The 25,522-nt window shown below is 48.9% G+C and overlaps 2 protein-coding genes across 2 annotated transcripts in view; both read left to right on the forward strand.

Moving 5' to 3' along the window:
• Window positions 1–6,206, forward strand: part of Cwc25 (CWC25 spliceosome associated protein homolog) — a 25,563-nt gene extending 19,357 nt beyond the window's left edge. Inside the window, exons 6-8 of the mRNA XM_028754988.1 lie at window positions 1,145–1,234; window positions 3,717–3,878; window positions 4,368–6,206. Of these exons, the coding sequence (XP_028610821.1) occupies window positions 1,145–1,234; window positions 3,717–3,878; window positions 4,368–4,482 (367 nt within the window). The 3' untranslated portion in view covers window positions 4,483–6,206. The remainder of the gene's footprint in view (window positions 1–1,144; window positions 1,235–3,716; window positions 3,879–4,367) is intronic.
• A 751-nt stretch (window positions 6,207–6,957) lies between these two features.
• Pip4k2b (phosphatidylinositol-5-phosphate 4-kinase type 2 beta) overlaps window positions 6,958–25,522 on the forward strand; it is a 29,362-nt gene continuing 10,797 nt past the window's right edge. Inside the window, exons 1-4 of the mRNA XM_028755062.1 lie at window positions 6,958–7,223; window positions 19,025–19,122; window positions 21,824–21,920; window positions 24,499–24,651. Coding sequence (XP_028610895.1) covers window positions 7,065–7,223; window positions 19,025–19,122; window positions 21,824–21,920; window positions 24,499–24,651 — 507 coding nt within the window. The 5' untranslated portion in view covers window positions 6,958–7,064. The remainder of the gene's footprint in view (window positions 7,224–19,024; window positions 19,123–21,823; window positions 21,921–24,498; window positions 24,652–25,522) is intronic.

A 25,522-nucleotide genomic window follows, 5' to 3' on the forward strand; every position in this document is an offset into this window, starting at 1 on the left:
CACGGTGCAGTCACGGTGCAGTCACGGAGCAGTCACGGTGCAGTCACAGAGCAGTCACGGAGCAGTCACGGTGCAGTCACGGTGCAGTCACGGTGCAGTCACGGTGCAGTCACGGAGCAGTCACGGTGCAGTCACAGAGCAGTCACGGAGCAGTCACGGTGCAGTCACGGTGCAGTCACGGTGCAGTCACGGTGCAGTCACGGTGCAGTCACAGAGCAGTCACAGAGCAGTCACGGTGCAGTCACAGAGCAGTCACGGTGCAGTCACAGAGCAGTCACAGAGCAGTCACGGTGCAGTCACGGTGCAGTCACGGTGCAGTCACGGTGCAGTCACGGCGCAGTCACGGCGCAGTCACAGAGCAGTCACGGTGCAGTCACGGTGCAGTCACAGTGCAGTCACGGTGCAGTCACAGTGTAGTCTCGGTGCAGTCACAGTGTAGTCTCGGTGCAGTCACAATGAATTGCACTTGGAGGACTATAATGTACTGGCAGAATTTCCTCTGCTTTTGGGTTATATATTCTCTTTCTGTGTGTATGGTGTATATGTGTGATGAATGCACATGTGTGAGGGCGGGTGCACATACTTGTGCATGTATGGAGGACGAAAGAAGCCATCTGCCACTCTCCACCTTGTTCCATGGAGGCAGCTGCCCCCTAACCCTAGAGCTCACTGTTCTTCCTTTTGTCAGGAAGCCTTCAAACCCGGACATCTTCCTGCCTCCTTCCCATTCGGTGCTGGGTTACAGGCATGTGCAGGGTGGCCCTGATTTGTTATCTGGGTGCTGAGATCTGAGCTCTGGTCTGCATACTTATCTAGCAGGAAATTTTAACTGCTGAGGCCCTTGATTATAGTTAAAAATTCCTTATTTATTTGTGTGTGTGTGCGCACGTGTGTGCATGCACGCACCTTTGTGTCACTGCATGTTTGTGGAAGTCAGAGAACAGTGAGGGAGTTGGCTCTGACCTCTGCCATATGGATTCTTAGAGACTGAAATCAGGATATCAGGCTTGGTGGCAGGTGCCTTTACCCCACTGAGCCATCTTGGTGGCCCTAGCCTGGATTATACTTTTAAGGGAGTTCCATTGGTTCAGGGTATACTAATAATCCCCCACATGAAAGGGCTTTTCCTCTGGGTCTATTACAGGCACACCTCTAAGGTAAACAGAAAAGAGAGAGAGAGCCCATCACCTAAAAAGGAGGTCTACCAGAGGCGGCATGCTTCTGGATACACCAGGTAAGTCAGCACCCTGCTCAGTTCAGATTTCATAAGGCTACGTCTACAGGCAGCTTGCAGCAGGGAAATTGGTATTATATCTGGTTTCCTTTAGTCCTCTGATTTTTTTTCAAACATAGTCTCATGTATCCCAGGCTGCTGGCCTCAAATTCAGTGTATAATCAAGGGCAACCCTCGGTCAGTCTGCCTCCGTCTCCTGAGTGCTAAGATTGACGGCATATGCCACTGCGCCCAGTTTATGTGGTGTTGGGGGCAGCAGACCCTTGTTCATTCAGAGCAAACACTCTTCCAACTGAACTACATCCCTAGTCCCGCCCAGCTCGGTTTTATACTGGGTCTTACATTGTGAACTAGGCTGACTTTGAGCTTGTGGTGATCCTCCTACCTCAGCTTCTCAAGTGATGTGTTTACAGGTGTGGACACCGATAGCCACACCCTCTGGTCAGCTTTTACTCATAAGGCACACTGAACAGACAAAATCTGGCTGGCCAGATGGCTTAGTGGTAAAACCTTGCTGCCAAGGCTGGCATCCTAGGTTCGGTCACCAACACCCATAGAGAGGAAAAAGAGAACAAGTTGTCCTCTGACCTTTACATATGCCCTGTGGTACACCTCCCCACTCACCCACACACATTTAATAAAAAGATTATAAACAAAGATAGGACTAGAGAGATAGCTCACTGGGTATAAAGGGCTGCTGCCTCAGTGGCTCCCTGGGCTGGTTAGCCGTCTGACTGAAGTGATGAGCTCCCGGTTCAGTGAGAGACCTGTCTCCAAATATATGGTGGAGCATGGGGTGACATCTGGCATTGGCGTGGTCTTCCACATGTACACCATGTACACGTGTGCACACACATGTGCTCACACAGCTGGCCTGGAATTCTCGGCAGTCCTCCTGTGTAGTCAGTTTTATATATTTATTTAGTGGAACTGTGTTTTAGGGATTTTTGTTTGTTTTTGAGATGAGGCCTCACACAAACAAACTCCTTGTCCTCCTGCCTCCACTTCCCAAGTTGTGTAACTATGGGTAAGTGCCACCGTTCTTAGTTAGGAAGTGGTTTTGTCTCTGTTGTTTTGTTTTTGAGACAGGGTTTCTCTGTGTAGCCCTGGTTGTCTTGGCCCTTGCTATATAGACCAGGGAAGCCTTGAACTCACAGAAGTGCCTGTTTCCAGCTCCTGAGTGCTGGGATTAAAGGGGTTTGCCACCCTGCTTGGCTAGCCAGCTTAGTGTTTTTGACAGGAAGCATAGTTACCATGGATAACTAAATGTCAGGTTTTAGTATTTTAGTTTGTTTCTCCAAATGGGCACTTTTTAAAACAACAGAACTCTGTCATTTTTCCCTTTAAAGTCTGTGTATCATAAGCTATCTGTGTATAAACTGTAACATCCCTATTTTAGCAGCAGTGGATTTGGGTGTCTGACATGGTTAGGTGGTGACTAATCTGGCTCATCGCTTCCTTTTCTTTTTTTTTTTTTTTTTTTTTTTTTTTGGTTTTTCGAGACAGGGTTTCTCTGTATAGCCCTGGCTGTCCTGGAACTCACTCTGTAGACCAGGCTGGCCTCGAACTCAGAAATCCGCCTGCCTCTGCCTCCCAAGTGCTGGGATTAAAGGCGTGCGCCACCACCGCCCGGCTTCGCTTCCTTTTCTTGTTCTAACTTCATTTAGGATGAATGCCAGGCAAGGCGATCTACCTATTATATTCTGAGGTCAAGTCAAGTCAGTTTGCTGGCATCCAGCTTCATCCCAGAGTGCACTTTACATTCCCGGGTTGTATCCATGAATGTACGTGTCATGTACACCCCTACTCACACATACTGAGACCAGAGGAGGACACTGGGCTCTGCCTTATCATTCCCTGAGCTGGGTTTCTCACTGAATCTGGAGCTCAGTAATTTAGTGAAACTAAACGGCCAGCCAGTTCCTGGGATTTGCCTGGTTTTGCCCATTAATGGTAAGGTTCCAGGCATGTGTGGCTATGCCCAGCTTTTACAGGGGTGCTGTGGCTTTGAACTCAGAACCTCAGCCTTGCACAGCAAGTACTCTTGAGCCAGTCTTAACTGGTAGCCATGGCTTTTGTTTTTATCCTTGGGTTTGTAAGCATCTCTTACGGAGTGTGAAGTAGCAACAATCACGTGGATGGCCCAGTCCTTTGTTCTGTAAGTTCTTAGTGGTGGAGGCAAACTTGTTATAAGGTTAGGTTCCTACTTAGCTCTCAGTCTATTTTGTAGTTGTTTTAAAATAATTATCCTACAGATTACTGAGTGTGATTATGAAATACTTCACTGAAGTCTTCATGGTTTGGTTGGAACCATCTGCCTGAGGCATCAGAAGGAAGGAAACTCACCTAGCATGGCATTGCTCCTCCTTTTAAGGGACCCCAGCTGGCAAGCCTGTGACCTGCCTGCATGCCGAGCTGCCTCTGTCCTGTTTGATTTTGCTGGGGAATGGGTAGAACCTGGAATTATTTCTGTGCTCAACAGAAAACTCTCAGTGGAGGAACTGGAGCGGAAACGGCAGGAAATGATGGAAAATGCCAAATGGAGGGAGGAGGAGAGGATCAACACCCTCAAGCGGCATGCCAAGGAGGACGAGCGGGAGCACCGGCTGGAGAGGCTGGACTCTCGGTCCGGCAAGTTCATCCAGTAAGTGGTTCCTCATGCCTGGGCTCCACCTGCATGGGCTCCATGAGGTTACGTGGCAGCAAGCCCACTGCTGGGGTCGGTGGTGCTGCTCATCTGTGCCAAGACTTCAGAACTCAGCCTTGGGATCACTGTGGCACTGCTCCCAGTTTCTAACCAGATAATAGCATTTTTATTTGACGTGGAAGAAGTAATTGGTATTTTTCCCAAATCACTGAAATTCTTTGGCCTTCCTTTTAAGTAAAAATTTGTGGCTCAGAAAACCTTTTTCCAATGAAACTTGACTTGTTTTCCAAAACAGATGAGTTTTCCCTTATGGACATTTAAAAACCCTGGTTCCAGATGGAGTCCTTTGAAAATTGTCTATGTGGGCTGAAAAGAGCTTGCATTTCTGCAGTTGCTTTCTGGCTACAAACCTGTTTCTTCTGATTCTGCCAGGGTTGACCAGTTGAAAATGTTCTTTTTTCCACTCACCTGTCTTTCTTTCCCTAGCCGCATGAAGCTGGAGAGTGCTTCGACCTCCTCCTTGGAGGACCGGGTGAAGCGCAACATCCAGTCTCTACAGCGGACGTCGGTAGCTCTGGAGAAGAACTTCATGAGAAGATGAAAACCAGTCTCTTTTACTGGTTTGCCTGAATTTGCCAGGGAGGCTGCTGACTCCTTAAAATTCTCTTTATAAGAGTTCAAATGGCTTCTGTACAGATGAAAAACCACCACTGTTCAAAGTGCCCTTTGTCCACTGACTCCTGAAACACTTCACATCGTTTAACAATGGATGTGACCTGATTCCAGGACCCTCAGGAACTTCTGCGGGATGCACTGTGGGTTTTGACTATGTTTTAGTGGATGGTCCTGGGAGGCTTGGATGCTTGTCACCCCTCTTCCCTCCCACCTGAATGAGTGGCACAGACTTCCACAGGCCTCTCTCCATAGCCACCCAGATGAATAGTGCTTACTTGGATAAATGAACATTAACTTTATTTAGATTATGTGACAGGATAGCCAAGCAGCAGGGAGAGCCAAGAGAGTGACAAAGAAGATGGAAGAGAAAACAGAACCAAAGGCCCTGAGTGAACTGCTAACTACCTGGGCTTTAAGCTGTAATGGTGTAATGTATTACAAATGTATAATTCCATATTTGCTTTTAAAAAGTCATTTTGTTCAATGACTGTCAGAAAAGTAACACAGTAAGGCAGCTTGGCTTACTCTCCTCTCTGATTTGGGGCATAGGAGAGCTTCGGGCTTACTGACAGAATCTAGCTGTGGGGTAGCTAACCTTTTGACTTTGTCCTCTACAAATGTGTTACATTGCATTTATAGGTATGTACTGGCTTCAAGAAGGACACACCTACCAAGATACACCTCCTCCTCTGGTCCTCAGAATCTCATAGTGGGCACCAGTAGGGCAGGAATCAGGACCCATGCTGTCAGGATGTCCTGTGACTCCTGAAAGAAAATATACTGAGGAAGCTGTTTGTTTTCTGGCTATTTTTTTTGTTTGTTTGTTTGTCTGTTGAGGCTAGCTCAGGCTAGCTTTGAATGTACTGTGTAAGCTGAAGGTGACCCTGAACGTCCATCCTCTGACCACACAGCTGCTACTGCTGCTGCTTTGTGATATGGGCCCTTTGTGATACTGGCTGGGTGGCCTGGTGGTGGCTCTCCTGCTTCTACCTCCCGAGTGCTGGCTGCAATGACTGGCCAGCACCCCCAGCTTCCTAGCCGATCTTTTACCCTGTAAGAACTAAAAATCTAAGACAAGACTCAAGGGGCCACTTCTATGTCTTTACTGCCATTCCTTTCTGTGTTTTCACCAGAAGCCCTCATTTGCCCGGGGAACTTCTAGGTGCTCTTTAACAGACTACAGGCTCACCCTAGCCAAGGCTGACCTTAAACTGTAGAGCTCCTGTTTCAGCCTCGAGCTGTGATTACAGACCAGGTGGCCCTCAGAGGTGCTCTTAACTCATACATTAAGCCATTTCCTTGTTCTACCAGTTCTTAATTCCTCCTAAAATATGTTTGGATTTTTATTTTTTTAAGCACTAAAATTCCAGACACTGTAATTCTTAAAAACTCAGTCGTCCCGTCGCCCCCAGACAATGTAACATTCATTTAATCACCTCATCCTGGTGCCCTGTGCTTTAGTTAATTATGGCTTTTATTTTATTACTTGGTAATAAAGGCTACATTTATTTTTGTAACTGTGTAGAGCGACCGACCATGTGCCTGGTACTGAGTCTTGATATCCCAAGTGTTAACCTGTGATTTTGTGTCGAATACAGAGACCTTTCGTCCAAGTGGAATTGCATAATAAACCGTGGCCAGTTTACTCAAGATTTCTTGGAGCAAGAATGAAAGGATTATTACAATGCACGTCCGCAATGTCTAAACTTGACCATCAGTATAGAGGAGGCTAGGCGGCAGGTGGGTGGGCGCGCGGCCCATTCATAAAACCTAGGATTCCCGGTCTGCTCCTCTGATTGGCCCCGGGGAAAGGGGGCGTGCCCCGCGGGTGGGGCGCGCTGTCGGCCCAGGGGAGTGGGAAGATCCACGCTTGGGTGGAGCGAGGGGGCGGTCCCTGGTTTTTAGGCAGGACTTCCTTTCCCTTTGCCGCGTTACTCCTCTGTCCCCCGGGGTGGGGATGGTATGTCCCAGCCTCTTCTCATGCCGGCCCTTCCCCTCCCGAAGCTGTGGCGCTGCCGCCATTTTAGTACTTCAGGTGGAAGCAAAGCCAGACCCTGGCCTTGAGGGGCTCGGAGCAGGGAGCCCTTCTCGTGGAGTGCCTCGAGGCTGTCCATTCCCTGTCTTCCTCGTTCCCGCGCGTGAACCCTGCCGGGTTCCAGTCAGGCCGAGGGAGGAGGAGTGGGCGGGGCGGCCGCAATTGCCCGGGGGACGGACGGTACCATTTCGACGGGGAGGGGAGAGCCGGGATCCAGTGGGCGGTGCCGCCCGGGGGCGGGGTGAGGAACGGGCTGGCCTGCTCCCCGGGGCGGGGCGGGGCGGCGCAGCGAGGGCGGGGCGTGGGGCGGACGGAACCACCGGGGCGGGGTGGGGAGGTAACGGGACGGGCGCGACCATGGCTCCGTGAGGCAGCGGGGGTGGGGATCGGTTCGGGGGAGGCCTGGGGCCGCTCGCTGGTGCGCTGTCTCCGCCGCCCCCCCTTTCGCCGCCGCCGCCGCCGCCGCCCCGGGCATGTCGTCCAACTGCACCAGCACCACGGCGGTGGCGGTGGCGCCGCTCAGCGCCAGCAAAACCAAGACCAAGAAGAAGCATTTCGTGTGCCAGAAAGTGAAGCTATTCCGGGCCAGCGAGCCGATTCTCAGCGTCCTGATGTGGGGGGTGAACCACACGGTAACCAGCTTCCCCGTGCGCGCCCCCACTCCCTCCGGCCTCGCCACGCTCGCCCCGCGGGTGACGCCTGCAACCCCTCCACCGAGCCACTTGCATGCCCGCCCACCCGTGCACGCTGTCCGGCCGGGCGTGCACTCCCCGTTCGCCACGCGAGGCCTGGTGTCCCCATGCTATGCCGTCTCCCCTTCGCTCCAGCCCTTCTGGCTTCCTGCGTCCGTATGCTGGCTCCGTGCAACCCCGGAGCTCCGAGGAAAGGCCCGGGTGCTGCAACGACACTGCTTCTACCCTCAGTGTGTTTGTTGCATGGCTATTCCTCTTGTCCCTTATAGCTTGTTACCAGATCATTGCTCAGTTGACAGGGCAAGTGGTACTGGCTTGTCTGAATATAACTGTTTGTGGTCCTTCGGTTGGTGTGGCTGTTCAAAGTTTCCCATCTTCTAGGCCTCCTTACCCCTGGCTGTGGAAATCCTCTCTGGGTTTCCTTTTCTTCTTCTTCTTCATGAAGACGTGCCAACTGGAGAAGCAGAGTCTTCTCTAAACCAGAGACACTTGATTTGGACCCCCTTGGATGAAGGATAAGTGTGAACACAAGGCCCGAGGGAGTGTAGACTTGGTTATAGAAATAATGTATCTTCCCCGTTCTTCTGTGATGTTTCAAAGACATTGAGCTTCTCGTCTGTGTATGGTTTCCCAGGATGCGATAACGGTGATACTGTCCCAGATGAGGGGTCCTTTGGGTCCTAGGTGCTCTTGGGGTTGTGCAGCAGCCTCTGCCGAAAAGGGGCATGTGGACAGTGTTAGCTGGTTGACTTTGTTTATGTGCCGTTGGTGAAGGATCTGTTCTCTTTCAGCGGCTTGCTTCTTGCCTTCTCACCGTTTCTTTGTGAATCCCTACACTGGGAGCAAACAGAGGAAGGGAAGGACCTTAGGTGCCAGCTTCACCAGCCACAAGTTTAGAACGGGGAGAATGAAGGGTTGGTCTCCTGTGGGTTTCGTTCTTTAGGCTCCCTGACTTTTCCAAACACTTGAGATTCTCCACAAGACCAAACAGTGACCCAGGGGCTCAGGGCCAGCAAGACTTCATTTTTCTGTTGCTTTGGTAGAAGACCTAGAGGGGTCTTTGGCTAGAGATTGAGGAACAGCCGTCTAAGCCAGCGTGTCGGATCTCTGCGTCCTTTAGAGAAGAGTGCGTTTGTATGTGAGGTCCTGTTGGCCTCTCAGTCTTGGGCACGTTAGACCTTTTCAGTGTCATCGCTGGGTTAATGAGTATCCTGGCAGGGTAGTGTGATGCCTTAGACCTCTCCAGATGCTGCTGGAGGTCAGCAGTGAGCGGAGTTTGTTCCTCTTCCTGCTGCTTCTGGGGTCATCTGACATCTCCAGGGAAAATGGGTCAGCAAATTGTGAACCCTGCATCCCTTTCTGGGAGTCATTCCTTGATTTTGTTTGACATCCTGCTTCTCACTAGAAAGCATCCTGTCTGCAGAGAGCTGATAGAAGAGGCCTCAAGATGAGTAACTTCGGGTCCCTAATTTCACTCATGAGACTGAAGCCTTTGGGCTCAGTGTAGCTTGCCTGTGCTTGCTGTAAGATATAGTTCCTTGTCCAGCACCATGAGGCTCTGTTGGTTAGTGGCAGTTCTTGAGTGACAGGTCTTTTGTTCCTTTTACTCTCTCAGCCATTACCAAGGTTAGATGAGGGTATGGTCTTGCTAGAGAGCCTGAATATGTACTGGGAGAAGGTTGTGTGTGTGTGTGTGTTCGCGCACTGTGCATACCAGTTCCTGGGATTGCATATGGGATTTGGTTTTCTCATGATCAAGTAATAAGTCTATAAAGACCTGAGCATCTGATGGAAGACTGAGGGCAAGAGGGCATGGTGGTCACTATTTCCCTTTGCTAACTTTAAGAAAGTTTGGTGTGCTAGCTGGAAAAGCATTGACTTTAGGCAAGATCCACATGAATCTGAACACAGGTGCGAGGAGGATCTCGAGCGCCACTGCCCTGGATAGGTGAGCCTTGAAGGTCAGTTAGCTATCTTACTTCCTTCTGGTCTACGGTAAGGTGTAGAGGTGCCATGTGAGATACGTGTGCCCAGAAAGCCATAACATCTTGCTATTTCTCCAGGGCATCAGGGCCGATTTGCTCCTGGTGAGTCGCTGGTCTTTCTTGGAGGTTCCCTTTCATCAGAAGCGTCCTGTTACACCTCTTTACCACTTAAGATTTCAGATACCACCTTTTCTTCAGTTCTTCATGTACTCAGAGTTTGAAGCCTTTTGTCACGTTGGTCTAGAGCTGAAATGGTGAATCAGATGTGAATGCATATGTCTATGACAAAAGCCAGTTACCTTCTCAGGAGCTGGTTGCTTTCTTCACTTCTGAGTGGAAAAGAGAAACCTTTTTAAAAAAAGAACTGATTTGTTTTTGCTTTAAGAGAGGTATTTGAACTCAGTGTAGTCAGGGGAGTCCCTGCGTAAGATAGGCAGCCCCTTGTGGTCCTCAGTGGAGGCAAAGAGGGTAGAGAGGATGTTAGACCCGATGGAGCAGTACTAGTGAAGAAAGAAAAAACACCTGGGGCCTTAGTGGATGAAGCATAGTTCAGAGGGTCTGGAATTAGGGAGTAAGTACTCTGTGAAGGAACACAGTACCTGAAGGCTGTCCTGTGTGGTGGTTGTTAGTCCCTTTAGGAACCACCTAAATGTGGAGTGTCACAAGGAGGAGTAGTAGCAGTTGATGGTAACTCTGTATTTACTCGTTTGAGAAGCTGCCAGCTCTTCCCCAGAGTGGCTATACCATTGTACATTTCCGCCAGCAGCATGTGATGTAATTGCCCCAGCTCCTTGTTAACACTCGTTACTGTCTTTTTTAGCATAGGCATTCTAGTGGGTGGGAAACAGTATCTCCTTGTGATTTTTGATTTGCATTTCTCTGGTAACTAATGTTGTTAAGCATCCTTCCATATGCACTGGCCATTGTATATTTTCTTTGGAGAATGTCTATTAAACCCTTTGTGTGTTTAAAAACAAATTGTGATTGTTTGTTTATATTTGTTTGTTCGTTTGTTTTTGTGGTCCTGGGATATGGTTATGAACCCAGATCCTTGTTCATTTTAGGCAAGCACTTTTTTTTTTTTCCTTTTCTAACTTTAAGATATAGTGTCATATCAGGCTTCTAAAGAAAAAGAAACTTCACTTAAGGCTAGCAACCCACCAGGAGCAATGTAGTCCTGATCCCATGGCTCAAGCTGGCCTCAAACTCTCTGTGTAGCCTAGCATGACCTTGAACTTCTGAAACTCTACCTTCTGAGTGCTTGATTTACATGCTGGATCGCCAGATCGTTACTCTTGGTTTTATGCATGCAGTGGTGGGTATCAACCCCTAGGGCCAGATATGCATCTACCAGATGAATACTCTACCAACTGAGTTACATCCTCAAGGCCCCTTTCTACTTTTTTTTTTTATTGAAATGGAGTCTCATTAAGTTGCACAGCGTGGCCTAAACTTATTCTGTATCCCAGGCAGGCCCTGGTTTTTCAGCCTTCCTAAGCAGCTGGGAAATCCCCGCCTCCACAGGGCCCAGTTTATTTTCTTTTGAGCCAGGATCTCACTGTCTGGCATGTAGTCTTCCTGCTCCTTCCTCCCCAGTGCGGAAGTGTGCACCACCATGCCCAGCCTTGCCTCTTACTCAGCTTCCTTAGCCTCTGTATTAGTTATGCTCATGGCTTGTGGAATTAATCATGTGGATAATCCAGAAACCATTTATGTGAGGAGATGCAACAGGCTTGCCTTCCAGTGTGGTGTGCTTAGCCTGGCATTCAAGCAGGTCTGCATCCCATGATGGATTGGATGCGTTGAAAGGGGAAGAGAGAGACTCAGGACCGTGCGGATTAGTCAAGGAAGCGCACATCTCCTGGGACCTCTTCTGTCACAAAACTTTAAGTTCCTTCTGTCTACCAAGTAGAATTTATTTTTCTCTTTCTGGTATGTGAGGCTTCAGAGTATGGCCATAGCTTCAGCAGCTAACCTTAACCTTCCCATCTCCAGACGGGGAGATACTGGCACAGTTAAAGGTCCTGGTTGCCTTCCCTGGGTTTATCTTTCTGCTCCCCTTCAGCCTTTAGATTCCCAACTGCCCCCCCCCCCCATTTATCCTCTAGCTTAACGTTTCCTGAGCAGCCTTTTGGTTCCCGTCGTGTGTAAGGGTTCTCAGCCAAGTGGAGAGATCAGATGGAAAGCAATAATTACCCGGCCTATGCGGCTTCTGATACAGGTAAAGGCATCAGCTACCAAGCCTGACCATATGCATTCAGTTCCTGGGACTCATGTCGTGGAGGAAAGAGAAAAATGGCTCCTGTTAGTTGTCCTCTGACCTACACATGTGTGCCGTAGGACCCACAATAAACAAACTAACAAACAAACAATTTACCCTGAATGTGATACCTAGCTTATAATGCACACAGGCCTAAGTAATTCTCCCTGGGGGAAACAGAACTGTCATTCAGCCGGATCTTGGATTATTCTCTGGGCTTTCATTCTTTCCATTCTTTTTTATTTAGCCTTCCCTCCCACTCCCAAAAGGAAGACTTAATCTTTTATGTGTATGGTGTTTTGCCTGCATGTAGTACCCACAAAGGCCAGGAGAGGGCGTCAGATGTTCTGGAATTGAAATTACAGACTTTGAGTGCTGGGAATTGAACCTGAGTCCCCTGTAAGAGCAACAAGTGCTTTGAACCACGGAACCATCTCTCTAACCCTATGTCCTTTCCATTATTGGTCTCCTCTGTCATCTGAACTGTTCAATGGGCCCATAAAGAATCATCCTGCACACTTCCCCAGGCACACATGCACACAGAATAAATAAATGGGGGAAAAAGACATAGGAGAGAAAATTCATTAAATACACTGATGTTACAATCTTAGAAAGCATCAACCTGGGATTTAGTCAATACAAGCAACTGTTATTTTATGCATATGAATACACCACCATTTCTCTCTTCAGATACACCAGAAGAGGGCACCAGACCCCATTACAGATGGTTGTGAGCCACCATGTGGTTGCTGGGAATTGAACTCAGGACCTCTGGAAGAGCAGTCAGTGTTCTTAACCACTGAGCCATCTCTGTAGCCCCAGCAACTGTTATTTTAATCAGTTAATCTTTGTACTTGTACTTAGTGTTGAACTCAGAGCCTTGGTACTCTAGGCAAGTTCTCTAATACTGAGTTACATTTCCAACCCCTTTATATCATTTTATTTGTTTATTTAAAGATTTATTTATTAAATATATAGTGTTCTGCCTGCATGTATGCCTGCAAGCCAGAAGAGGGTACCAGATCTCATTATAGAGGGTTATGATGTTGGTAGGAATTGAACTCAGGACCTCTGGAAGAGCTGCCAATGCTCTTAGTCACTGAGCCATCTCTTCAGCCTTGTTTGTTTGTTTGTTAGTTTGTTTGTTTTAGAAACCTGGCTATCCTGCCACCTCAGCTCTTCTTCATTTTATTCTAAAACATTAATTTATTTATTTATGATCCTGTGTGTGTGGTCTTGTGTGTGGAGGTTAGAGGACAACTTTTAGGAGTCATTTTTTCCATCCACCACCAGGGTTCTTGGAATGGAACTCAGGTCATCAGACTTGGTAGCAGATGTCCAACTGCAACCTATCACTTCCCATGCCTCTTTTAAAACTCTTTGAGACACTTCTTTCTTTCCCTCCCTCTCTCCCTCCCTCCCTCCCTCCCTTCCTTCCTTCCTTCCCTCCTTCCTTTCTTCTCTCCTTCCTTCCTTCTTTTTGTTTTGGCTTTGTTTGTTTGTTTTGTTTTTTGCTTTGTTTTTGTTTGAGACAGGGTTTCACTATGTAGCCCTGGCTGTCCTGGAATTTACTCTGTAGACCAGGCTGGCCTCAAACTCACAGAGCTCTCCCTGCCTCCTGAGTGCTGAGATTAGAGACCCATTTTTCAAAACTGCCAATGCAGACCTTGAACTTGCTTGGAAGCCCAGTGCAGGCTGGTCTCGAACTTGTGGTCCCTCCAGTTTCAGACTTCTAAATGACTAGGACTGTAGGCATACACCATCAGTTGTTATTTATTAATTAATATTCATAGTATGCTGGATCATTTACTTGTCTCTGCTGTATCCCCACCCCAACCCTTCACCTCTGACCTGTGCCCTCCCACGTGTGACTGCCCACTATTACTACTCCAGAAACATGCACTGTATTTCGCAACTGAGGCTTGGAGCTGGCTATCCCCACTACCTGGAATTCCCTTCCTCTGTTTCCCCCTAAGGTCCATCCTAGACTTTTTTCAAATGCACCTGCCCTAGCCACTGGCGCTTTCTTTCCCACTGCCAGACAGAGTTAGCTGTCCCTTAGTCTGCTTTTTCGTCTCCTGTTATATGGAACACAGTTCCAACACTCCTCACATCTCTCTTGTTACCCAGCTGTCTTCCCACCCAAATGGAAAAGATGTCTTTTTGTTTGGATATCCTCAGCTTCTGGCACACTCTTGGCCTAAAGTCAATCGAGTTTGGCAGAGACTAAGCCAGATCAGGAAAGGTATTGAATGCCAGGCTAAGGAGTTAAAACTTTGCCCTGGGATTGATGAGGAACCATGGAAGATTTTTAAGCAGAGATGTAACATGATCTTATTGTAGAGTCTTCCAGTGTCAGGTGTTCTTGGCAATGCTGGGAGTGGCTTAGGTTCCCGGTCTGTAGCCTGATGTATGAGGGGCAGGGATCCGTCCTTAGAACCTCTGCTTGTGTCTTTCCATGTTCCCACTTGATTGTGTGCTCCCTGAGAGTCCATGTGTGGGGTTTGTTTCATGATCCCCATAAGAGCATGAGTGTCTTTTGTTTGTTTGTTTGTTTTGTTTTGTTTTTCGAGACTGGGTTTCTCTGTGTGTAGCCCTGGCTGTCCTGGAACTCACTCTGTAGACCAGGCTGGCCTCAAACTCAGAAATCCGCCTGCCTCTGCCTCCCAAGTGCTGGGATTAAAGGCGTGCGCCATCACTGCCCGGCTTAGCATGCGTGTCTTATTTCTTTTGTGTATACAACATCTTCCTACCCTCCCCCCCCACACATATACCCAACATAGAAAGACGTATATAGTAGCTATTTCAATAAGTACTATTCAACTGAAATCATATTGAGCTCTCTGGGGACGTAAAATTTAGTACAACTAAGGGGAAAAAGGTACTTCTGGTCCCCAGAGTGAGTCACCATCTGTAGCCGTGGCTCCACAGAACCAAAGGTGAGAGATAATTGTTCACTGTTGTACTATCTGAGCTTAACCGGTCTGTTGTTACATTGTAGACTCAGTAATAAAAAGGTTGGAATCCAAACCCAAAGATAGCCAGCTTACAACCATCTAAACCATGTTACAGTAAGAGTTACACAGAGGGCTGGAGAGACGGCTCAGTAGTTAGAGCACTGGCTGCTCTTCCAGAGGTCATGAGTTCAGTTCCTAAGCTTCCATGTCTGGTGGCTCACAACCTCCTGTAACTCCAGCTAGGGGGATCCAACACTCCTTTCTAGCCTCTGGAGGCACCCACATGCACGGGATAATCATTCCCCACTCCCCCATATACACGTGCAAGCACTCACATGTGCTCACACACATAAATAAAAAGAAGTGTTAAAAAAGAAGTGTGCACTGCTCTTGCAGGGTCCCGAGTTCTGAATCCCATTTCCAGTTCCCATGACGAGTAGTGCCTCCTGCCACCTGTTCACGCCGGCTCCGGCGGCTCTGCTATCCTGTTCTAGCCCCTCAGGTACCCACACTCGTTATATATACACCTACAAGCACAGACATACACATAAATGTGTAATTAAAAATAAAGCTTTAAAAAAAGGTTCAGAGAATTAATGAGTAAAGCGTTCCTTAGTAGATCCTCTTAGAATAGTTCCGGCTGGTCCTATTGGAATAATCAGTGTACGGGCGGTGGTGGCGCACGCCTTTCATCCCAGCACTTGGGAGGCAGAGGCAGGTGGATTTCTGAGTTTGAGAGTTCGAGGCTAGCCTGGTCTACAGAGTGAGTTCCAGGACAGTCGGGGCTATACAGAGAAACCCTGTCTCGTAAAACAAAAACAAAAAAATGAATAATCAGTGTGCCCCCAGCGGTGCTGGCAAATGCCTTTAATCCCAGCACTCAGGAAGCAGAAGCAGGTGGATCTCTGAGGTGGAGGCCAGCCTGGTCTACAGAGAGGGTTACACAGAGAAACCTTGTCTTAAAAAAAACAAGCCAATAATAATAATAATAACAACAACAACAATAAAATTGTGGTTAATATACAGTCTTTTATTTCCAGAAGCATCAAGCCCTGGCCTTAGCACTAAGTTATGTCTTGTATTAGTTGCAGGGTGTGTAGTACTTGAGGGTAAAGTATTCTCTGGGCCAATGAAATGTTCTTCCTAACGGAGGGATGAACAGGGAAAGCCAGACTGAGGCTCAGCATGCGGGTGACCCAGGGAAAGAGAGAAGCAGAGAGGCACTAGGATCACATGTTTGGGGCCAGCTTGGTCTACATATCAGGTGCCAGGCTAGCCAGGTCTGCATAGGAAAGGGTCTATCTCAGACTAGGGAAAAGTCAGACTTGTCTAAGAGCCCTGCACTGCATTTTCTGTCTTGCCTCTTTGTTTTTAGGAGTTTGTTTTCTGAGGCTAGAGCCTCACCTCCATGTAGACCAGGTTGGCCTGGAACTGGCTGTGTAGACCAGGCTGGTCTCCAACTCAGATCTGTCTGCCTCTGCTTCCCAAATGTTGGAATTAAAGGCGGTTTCCCCCCTTTGTTTTCGATGTTTGCTTGTGATAGTCTTCCTGTCTGACTCATCCTGCTGTCACTGTCTCTGCCTCTGTCTCCTAACTGCCAGATCTCCAGGCGTGTCCAAGCCCACCCCACTCTTAACTTTCAGCCAGGATCTTTCTGTGTTTCCCAGGCTGGCTTTAAACCCGAGGTCTTCCCACTTCAGCTGTCGAGTGTCTGTTTCTCCTTTAACTTCTAGAGCGAGGCTTGGAATCCCAGGGACAAGGAATAACCATGTCTGATGGCAGAGGACCAAGGAGATGGAGCAGTTTCCACCGCAGGCCCGGATTTGACAGTCAGTTCTCGGGGGCACCCTTACAGTGCAGCTGTTCTTTTGACCAGTGGAAGGTGTAGCCAATGAAGGCCATCACAGTGGGGGATGCTGGGAATTACAGAACTGCCTTTATCAAAGAAAACTTCGAGTACAGTAAACCCCACGAATCTTTAATGACCAGTGAGCGTACTGACTTTTCACAAAAAATATATGCTCATGTAACCAAACAACATAGGTTTTATATGTTTCGTATTTTTGCAGTGTGAGGATTGAACCCAGGGCCTTATATATATGGAGGTCCAATGTTTGGTCTGCACGAAGCTACATGCCCAGCCTTTTGTACTTCCGTTTTATTTTAGACACTTTCATGTAGCTCAGTTGGCCTTGAACTCTTGATTTTCCTCTTCCTAGGTATTAAGATTGCTGACAGGTGCCACCGCCCCTGCCGTGACTATTTTTATCACCCTGGGATGTGCTGCTGCTTCTTTTTGGCTTGCTTTTTGTTTTTTGAGACAGGATCTTTCCATGTAGCCTTGGCTGTCCTAGAACTTGCTATGTAGATCAAGCTGGCCTCGAACTCACAGAGCTCCACAGAGTTCCACTTCCCTAAGACTCCATAGTGCTGGGATTGGCTGGGATTGTTCTTTCTTCCTTCCTTCCTTTTTTTTTTTTTTAAAGGATTTATTTATTTTATGTATATGAGTGCTCTATCTGCATGTACACTTGAATACAAGAAGAGGGCATCAGATCTCATCACAGATGATTGTGAGCCACCATGTGGTTGCTGGGAATTGAACTCAGGACCTCTAGAAGAGCAGCCAGTGCTCTTAACCGCTGGGATGGTTCTAAAGGTGTGCCACCATGCCGGGGGTTTGGAGGGAGCACGTCTCCTCAGTTCCTTTCACTACTGGCCATCCGCAGCCCACACAGACTGGAATATGGGATTTCTGTGTTTAGATCCCTGCTCTGGAGTTTCACGTAAATGCAGTTACCTGGGGTGTGCTTACCTGTCTATTGCTGTCAAGGTTTTGGTTTTGCCAGCTGTTTGTTGAATAGCTCCCTCACTGCGTGCTTGCTCGCTCCCTCTCTCTCTCTCTCTCTCTCTCTCTCTCTCTCTCTCTCTCCTTCCCTCTCCCTCCCTCCCTCTCTCCCTCCCTCCCTCCTCCTTATTTCCCTGCCTCCCTTCCTCCCTCCTTCTATACTTCTATACACACACACACACTCCATCTTCCTCAGTTTATCTATAAGTGCACTGGGCTTTTCCAGCTCTGGGAAAGTGGTTCACTGGCTCCATTAACTTGAAACTTACTCCATCATCTGACATTTCTAAGTAAAAAAGATTTAGAACATAAAAGGAGCAGCAAATTAAATGCCAGTTCCCCCATTTGTACTCCTGATGGAGCCCTAATGACTGTAGGATATCCCCTTCCTGCCACATGGGGCCCAGAGTAGATAATAGAGGGTCTGCGTAGAGAGGACCTGGGAGACAGAAGGCTGTGCCCTTCATCCCCCAGTCCATTAAGCCATGACTTAGGTTTTCTCTGTAAATCCTGAATGCATTAGTGGCGACTGGGTGGAGGGTCAAATGTCAAACACTCTGCTGTGGTGGGGGAGGACATCTGTGGCTAATTAGACCACTAATTGACCAAACAAGATGGGGAAGTGCAGGAGCCACGCTCAGCGCTGCACCGATGGGGAGCCAGCTCCCTTGTCTAGGCCTTGTGCGTGCCCTCGTGTGCTTGTGTGTGTGTGTGTCCACGTGTGCGTGTGTTTCCACTAGGGCAAGGCATCTCCCCCCAATTCAGCATAAGCAGGCTGTTGCATGGTGAACTGGTCTTGCTTTCCTCATGGGGGTCAAAATGAACCAGGGCCCAGATGTTTAACTCCTCTTCTCATTATATTTTGTCTGTCTGTCTGTCTATTTTGAGTCTTGGCCTTATTATGTAGCCTTGGCTGGAATGGAGCTCTGTAGATCATGTTGGTCTTGAACTCACAGAGATCCTGCCTGTATCTGACTGTAGAGTGTGGAGATTAAAGGCATGCAAAGCCATACCCCGTGACTTCACATTTAATCCTTCAGAAATACAAGTTACACCCACTCAGGTCCACCCAGCTTTTTTCTTGTCATGAGCTAATTTCTTGAATGACCCTCAATTTAAGATAACCAAAGGCGTCACATAGTATGCACCGAGGTTGTAGGACATTTATCCGTTAATGCATTTATTACAGTTGACAAATATTTTTTGAGTAACTGTCGTGTACAAGGGTGCCGTCTTGGAGTCCCCACAGGTCAAGTAGGTGATCTTCACTAACACAGTCAATAGGACGACCTGGCATGTGCAAAGTTCTGGATTTGATTCCCAGCATCGGAAAGAAAAGAAAGATCAGCCATACGGCATTGCCTAGCTGAAGTCCAGCAGGCCCACGAGGTTTATCTGCATTAACTGAAATATGTGGTAGGCCTGAGGAAGACGGCAAGCCTCAGGGAACGGGTGTCTTTTGAACTCTTCCTTATCGGGAAGAGGAGACTTGAACAGGTGGAGGTGAGTCTGAGAAGAGCAGAAGCAGACAGGGAGAGAATCCGGATGGGGTGTGTTCCATGCTGACGTTCTGTCTCTGAGGCGGGGCTTCCATGCTGACGTTCGTCTCTGAGGCGGGGCCTCCAGGCTGACGTTCTGTCTCTGAGGCGGGACCTCCTGGCTGAGACCCTCACTTTACCCTTGCTTTGCAGATCAATGAGCTGAGCAATGTCCCTGTCCCTGTCATGCTAATGCCAGATGACTTCAAAGCTTATAGCAAGATCAAGGTGGACAATCATCTCTTCAATAAGTAAGTGGTCTCCTGGGGGAGGGGCTTAGGTTTTGTGGACAATCCTTTGCTTCCTTAAAGCTCCCGACATTGAGTCACAAGTACACCTGTTGGCAGAGTTGACCAACGGATCTGGAAGATGCATTTAAAAAATGTGACTTCCCCATGCCCGGCTCCCTTCTGTATCGCCTACCTTCAGTGTCCCTTGGGGCGTGTGGCCGGGCACCCCAGGTCATTCACCCAGGACCAGCTCCAGAGAAGTGAGATGCTGGGAGCTGAGGTGTACTGTGCTGCGCCAGGGGCCCTGTCTTCATCTCAGTTACGGAGCTTGTTCCTGGTCTGGATGTAGCCAAGTCCTTTGTTCTCCCACCCATGTGGGATAAGATCAACCTCAGGCGGGGCCTGGTACTCAGCACCATTACCCAGAGTAACTCTTCTCACTGGTGACTTTGCGGCTTTTTGGACGTCAGACCAGTATCTAGAAGTTGTCTTGACATCTTTGGAAACCTTCCAGTGGTCCTCTCTTCCCCATTGAGGACCTATGCTAAGCCATTTTTTTGTTTGTTTGTTGAAACAAGATTTGTCTATGTAGGATGTCATGGGGCTCACTATGTAGACCAGGCTGGCCTCAAATTTCAGGCTCAAATTTCGAATTTTGCCTCTGCCCCATTAGCTTAGGGATTACAGGTATATGGCTGGGATTCAGAGTGGCCTGAATCCTACTGTGTGGACAAGGTTGGCCTCAAACTTTTGGCAGGCCTCCTGCCTCAACCTCCTGAATGCTAGGATTATAAATGTGACATGCTACACCTGCCTTCTGAGCCTTTTCTTGTTTTTGCTGCCATTGCTACTTTGAGACGGAATCTCATATAGTCCAGGTTGGATCTCAGTTTGGTGCTTTGACCTTTTGACAGCCCGCTTGCCTCCACGTCGGATGCTGGAGTCCCAGGCCCGCACCCACTCTTGGCTTCTAAGCCTTTCTGGCAGCCTGAATTTACTCTTCACCACGGGCCACACCAGAAGCCTTTTGGCATTCCCACCACGCTCCACCACGCATGCTCCTCCCAGGCCTCGCTGTCCATTGTCCTTCCTCACCAGCTGGGTGGGCAGTCACCCTGCCATTTTCAGACTTTGAGCCCAGAGGAAAAGCTTGACTTTAGAGCATCTCCTAGTGGCCTTTCTCTGCCGGACTAGGTAGGGACATCTTGTTCTAGAAGCCATCTGTGTTCTGAACAACCACTTCCCAAGTGTCCTCTCAAGGAATGGCAGCAGGTCCTGTTTCAACAAACAAACAAAAATTGGGTTAGCTTAGGTCTTCAATGGTGCTAGGTAAGAGATGAACACTGGGAGGTCTCCAGAGATGTCAAGACAACTTCTAGACATCGGTCTGATGTCCAAAAAGCCGCAAGATCAACAGTGCAAACTTTGGGTAGTGACGTTGAACACCAAGCTCTGCCTGCGGGCATTGCTATTTGAGAGGTTAGGGCTCCAGGGGCAGACATGCCTCTCACCAGGGTTTCCCATCCCACGAGCATCTTGATCTAGAGCAGAACACCCGAGCTCGTGACTGTCTTTCATCTTTGCTCCCGTTCATTTCGGTAGTTCCAGGGGTAGTGTGCAGCAGACAACAGTGCAGTTCTAGGAACGTGTAGGGAGGCTGCAGGAGGGGCCTTTTACTTTGATTTTTGGGAAGTCTAGCATTGTGGTATAGCCAGAGGGCCTCAGTTCGGAAGGGAGTCCCTAGGCAGACTTACCATAAAGGAGGAGACGGGGAAGGACCTCATTTCTAGATAGCTTTCTCTCTGTCTAGGAGTCTGGGCTTGACAAAGGAGTAGCATGCCTTTATAAAGCCATGATTCAAGGGCTGCCATGTAACTGGGTGGGAGAACCGAAGTTCTTGCCTTGCGTGGGGGGAATGGGGAACCCCTGGGCTTGATCCCTAGGACTCCAAGAAGCACAAACAAACTCAAAAAACACATTCCTAGTCAGCTGACTCAAGCCTTCTTCAGTACAAACCAAGTGTGTTTGTCTGGGGTGTATGTCTCAGGCTGTTCTGGAACTCAGTAGGTAGTTCAGGTTGGCCTTGAACTCTCAGCACTTCTACTTTAGTTCCCTGAGTGCTGCTGGAATTACAGGTGAACACTTGGGCCAAGCCACCTTTACCTTTGGACACCCGGGCAGGGCTCCTTGGACGTAGCTATCCTCAGGATAGTTCCATGGCAGTATCCCAGAGAAGAATGGCCTTTCAGTGAAAAAGAGCTTTCTAGACACTGTCGTCCCAGCATATTGTGAGCAGGTGCGTATACTGGGTCTCACTTCCCAGGAGATACACTTTTCTTTTTAAGTTTAAGGACAGCATACAAGCAAACAAACAAAGACATATGAATTACAGTGTACCATTAGACGAATTCCTTCAGAGATGAGGTGTAAAGTTCTACCTGCCTAGAATCGCCTACAGTGTTTGTTGGAACTGCAGATTTTTGCCAGATGTGGTGGCATGTGCTTTTAATGCCAGCCCTTGGGAGGCAGAGGTGGTCAGATCTCTATGAGTTTGAGGCCAGCCTGGTCTACAGAGTGAGATCTCAAAAACAAACAAAAACAAACAATGAATGCAGATTTTGAGACTCACTCCCAGAATTTCTCCAGGCCATGCTTTGAAGGGCTCTGATGTCGCTCCAGCTGCATAAGGCTGGTTCACAAAGCCTGTGTCTGCTTTCTCCAGGGAAAACCTCCCCAGCCGCTTCAAGTTCAAGGAGTACTGCCCCATGGTGTTCCGAAACCTCAGGGAGAGGTTTGGCATTGATGACCAGGATTACCAGGTATGGAGCTGTCTTGGCACAGCAGGAGGATTCAGGGATGAGGGGGTCAGGAAGCCACAAGACAGGCAGTGGGCAGAGTGTCAGCTGTCCCTGGGCTACTGCATCTCCCTGTCCAACCTCACCCCTAGTGCCAGCAGACCAGGACTGGCAAGCCTTTGGGAGCCTCAGAGGATGGAAGATGCTCCTGCCCTGGGGAGGGTGAGGGAGGGAAATGGGAGAGAGCTGTGTGTGAGAATTTCGTCTGACATTCCCGGACTAGGCTGAGAAGCCCTCTCCTTGGTAGTTTGACTGAGGCCTGTTAAAAGCAGGTAAGACAGATTAGGCAAAGAAAAGCATCAAGGGTGACATAGCCTACGTCATTTTACTACCAAGTGTGAGCTTCTCCTCCTGAACATGCCCGTATCCTCATGGTAGGCGGGGCAGGAAGAGGGTAGGCATGGTGGGGCAGGCGACTGCTGCCTTCAGAGATGATCCTGTCCCAGAAGCCATTGGCCTATCATGAGTGTCGGTCAGGGCAGCAATCTGACTCAGCATCCACGCTCTGTGCGGCTCTGTGCCGTCTCTACTTCGCACTTAGAGCCGTCTTTCCTAGCACACAGCCTGTAGGGAAGGAGGAGGAGATGTTCTTTGCCCTTAAGCAGTGGGACCAGAGCTTTACTCTTTCAGTCACCTGTGCGGGTACCACAGGTACCACAGCGGGATCAAGGACAAATGCCTAACCCCAGAAGGCACTGTTGTGAACCTGCCAGAGTTCCTGGGAGTGGGATGGGTCTGGAGACCAGAGCTTTCTCTTCCCCTCCCCCACTCTGGAGGACATGCAGGCAGCTATAAGTGTCCTGAGGAAGGAGGAGAACAGATGCCAGGCCTGCGCCTGAGGGAAGGTCTGTGGCTGAGAAGTCCTGAGGTCCCTCCAGCTCCTCTGCTGAGACCAAACCCTGAACCCAGTCCTAACCTGAATGGAGTCTGCTTTTCTGAAAATATCTTCTGCCAACCTCTAGTTGCTTGGCTCTGTTCCTTCCACTGTGGTTTGTCCCCTGTCCCTGGGCTGTGTCACCACATCCTCTCTGTGTCTGCATCGTGCCTCTAATAGCCTTTTGGGCATATGACTGTGTTCAAGGCTGAAATGAGGGCAGCAAGGCTGCTCTTCTAGGAGCAGACTCTTAGCTCTTGCGTTCCCAGTGCTTGTGAGTCCTAGATGCTGCTGCACACAAGGCCCCAGGACTGTGTATCTCCACTTGGCTACTGTTACAGGGCCAGGCAGAAGAGAGGACAACTGGTTGACATGGCTTACTCACCTTTTTTGGGCTGGGGACTCATAGGGCATGCTTCTATAATTTACCACCCTTACTACGGAATGTCAGCACTCCCGATATTGCTGCCCCTATGAAGACAGTGCTGGTCCTCCATAGGCTGCCGTTGTCGATTTGTCCTTTGAGTTTATTATTGAGCGCTAACTGTCCAGGAACCTGCTATGTTGACCAGGCTAGCCTTGAATTCACAGAGATCCACAAGGCTCTACCTCCTGAGTACTGAGATTCAAGATGTGTGTCATCAAACCTGGCCTTTTTATTTAAGATTCATTTTATTTTTAATTACGGGTGTGTCTGTGTGTGGGTATGTGTGAGCAAGCGCCATGGTGCTCAGAGCTATTGGATTCCCCTGGAGTAGGAGTTACAGTTAAGTGCTGGCAATAGATGTTTCAGGGTCCCTGTGGCCCCTCCAGAGGGTTTTGTGAGGTTGTGTTAAGTGATCTAGAAGGACTTCAAGAGATTGGGAAAGGTTGGGATAGGAACCTCGCTGTGAGCAGATCCCAACAGGGCAGCAGGGATCGCCCCTGCGTCTTACCTCCTGAAGTCCCCGTGCCCTTGTCTATGTACGTGTCCCACCCTCTTTGGACTTCTCTGTCTGAGCATAATTGGGGTCAGAGGACCAGAGGATAGAAGCACAGGCTCCTCGCATTGCCTTCTGACATGCTCAGATGAGGGAGGCACTGGCAAGAGGGGTGACGTCATCCTTTCAAGAGATGGGATCAATACTTAGAAAAGAGGCATACATACCCATGGCTCCCTGAGGTGGGCCTTTTGAATCTTTCCTAAGCTTCGATACCCAAGAGACTCAGCGGTCCTCTTGGTCTGTCTCCCTGTGTTCCAAGTGGGGAAACTTAAACAGCTCCCTTGAAGCCATATTGCTTGTGAGGGTGGAGATTAGAACTTGTTCACCTTACACTGAGGCAGTTCTAGTTTTCTGAGCAGATCTCTGAGTGAATGGATGTGACACATAACAAATACAGAGCCTAGTCTGAGGTCAAAGGTAGGAGCAACTCTGATTATCTGGAGAAGAACACCCTAAGAGAAAAGGGGTTAGGAAAGGTCCACCCTGGGTACCTGGGTGTCTTGGTGTTTCTCAGTCTATAGGAGTTCCGAGTTGAAGCCAGAATCTTAGGGATGCAGGGGTAGCTCAGCAATAGGGTGCTTCTCCAGCATGTGCAAGGCTCTGGGTTCACCAGAGCACTGTGGGAAAAAAGGGGGAAAAACCCTGTTTCTTATCAAAATCAATTGCTTTTGTTTGGACTCCTCAGAATTCAGTGACACGCAGTGCACCCATCAACAGTGACAGCCAGGGCAGGTGTGGCACACGCTTCCTCACCACCTACGACCGGCGTTTTGTCATCAAGACTGTGTCAAGTGAGGATGTGGCCGAGATGCACAACATCCTAAAGAAATACCACCAGGTATGGTGAGTCCCAGGCCCTGGCTGTGGAATACCACCAGGTATGGTGAGTCCTGGTCCCGGGCTGTGGAATACCACCAGGTATGGTGAGTCCCGGGCCTGGGCTGTGGAATACCACCAGGTATGGTGAGTCCCAGGCCCTGGCTGTGGAATACCACCAGGTATGGTGAGTCCCAGGCCCTGGCTGTGGAATACCACCAGGTATGGTGAGTCCCAGGCCCTGGCTGTGGAATACCACCAGGTATGGTGAGTCCCAGGCCCGGGCTGTGGAGGATGGGGTGGAGAGGGAAAGAGAGAGCTACAGAGGGGCTTGGAGGGGAGGCTAGGTCCAGTCTGGTAGTGACAGTTGTTCCTAGTATGTTAGTCCTTTTTCTCATTGCTACGGCAAGAAACATCGTAAAGTAACATCTCAGCAGGCAATGGTGTTTGCCACTGACCTGATATGTTAGTTCCTTTTCAAGCACTGTGGTAAATCACCATGATTGAGACACCTTTTAGAAGAATTTATTTGGGCTCAGAGTTCCAGAGAGTTAGCATTCACGATGGTGGAATAGAGGCAGCAGGCCTGGCAACTGGAACATCAGGCCGAAAGCTTACATCTTGAACTGTAAGCAGGAAGCCAAGAGAGTAAACTGGGAATAGTGTGTAGCTTTGAAACCTCAGAGCCCTGAAGCGACATACTTCCTCCAGCAAGGCCCCGCCCACTAAAGCTACCCAACCAATGCTAGCAACTGAGGACCAAGCGTCCAGACATCTGAGCCTCTTGAGGGCCATTCTCATCCAGACCACCACACCTGATGACTTGCATTCAATCCACACGGTTGAAGGAGAGAACTGGTTCCTGCAAGCCGTCCTCTGACTTCCACAAGCAT

The sequence above is a fragment of the Grammomys surdaster genome, unplaced genomic scaffold (genome assembly GCF_004785775.1).
Source record: "Grammomys surdaster isolate TR1022 unplaced genomic scaffold, NIH_TR_1.0 126048, whole genome shotgun sequence".
Lineage (NCBI taxonomy): Eukaryota > Metazoa > Chordata > Mammalia > Rodentia > Muridae > Grammomys > Grammomys surdaster.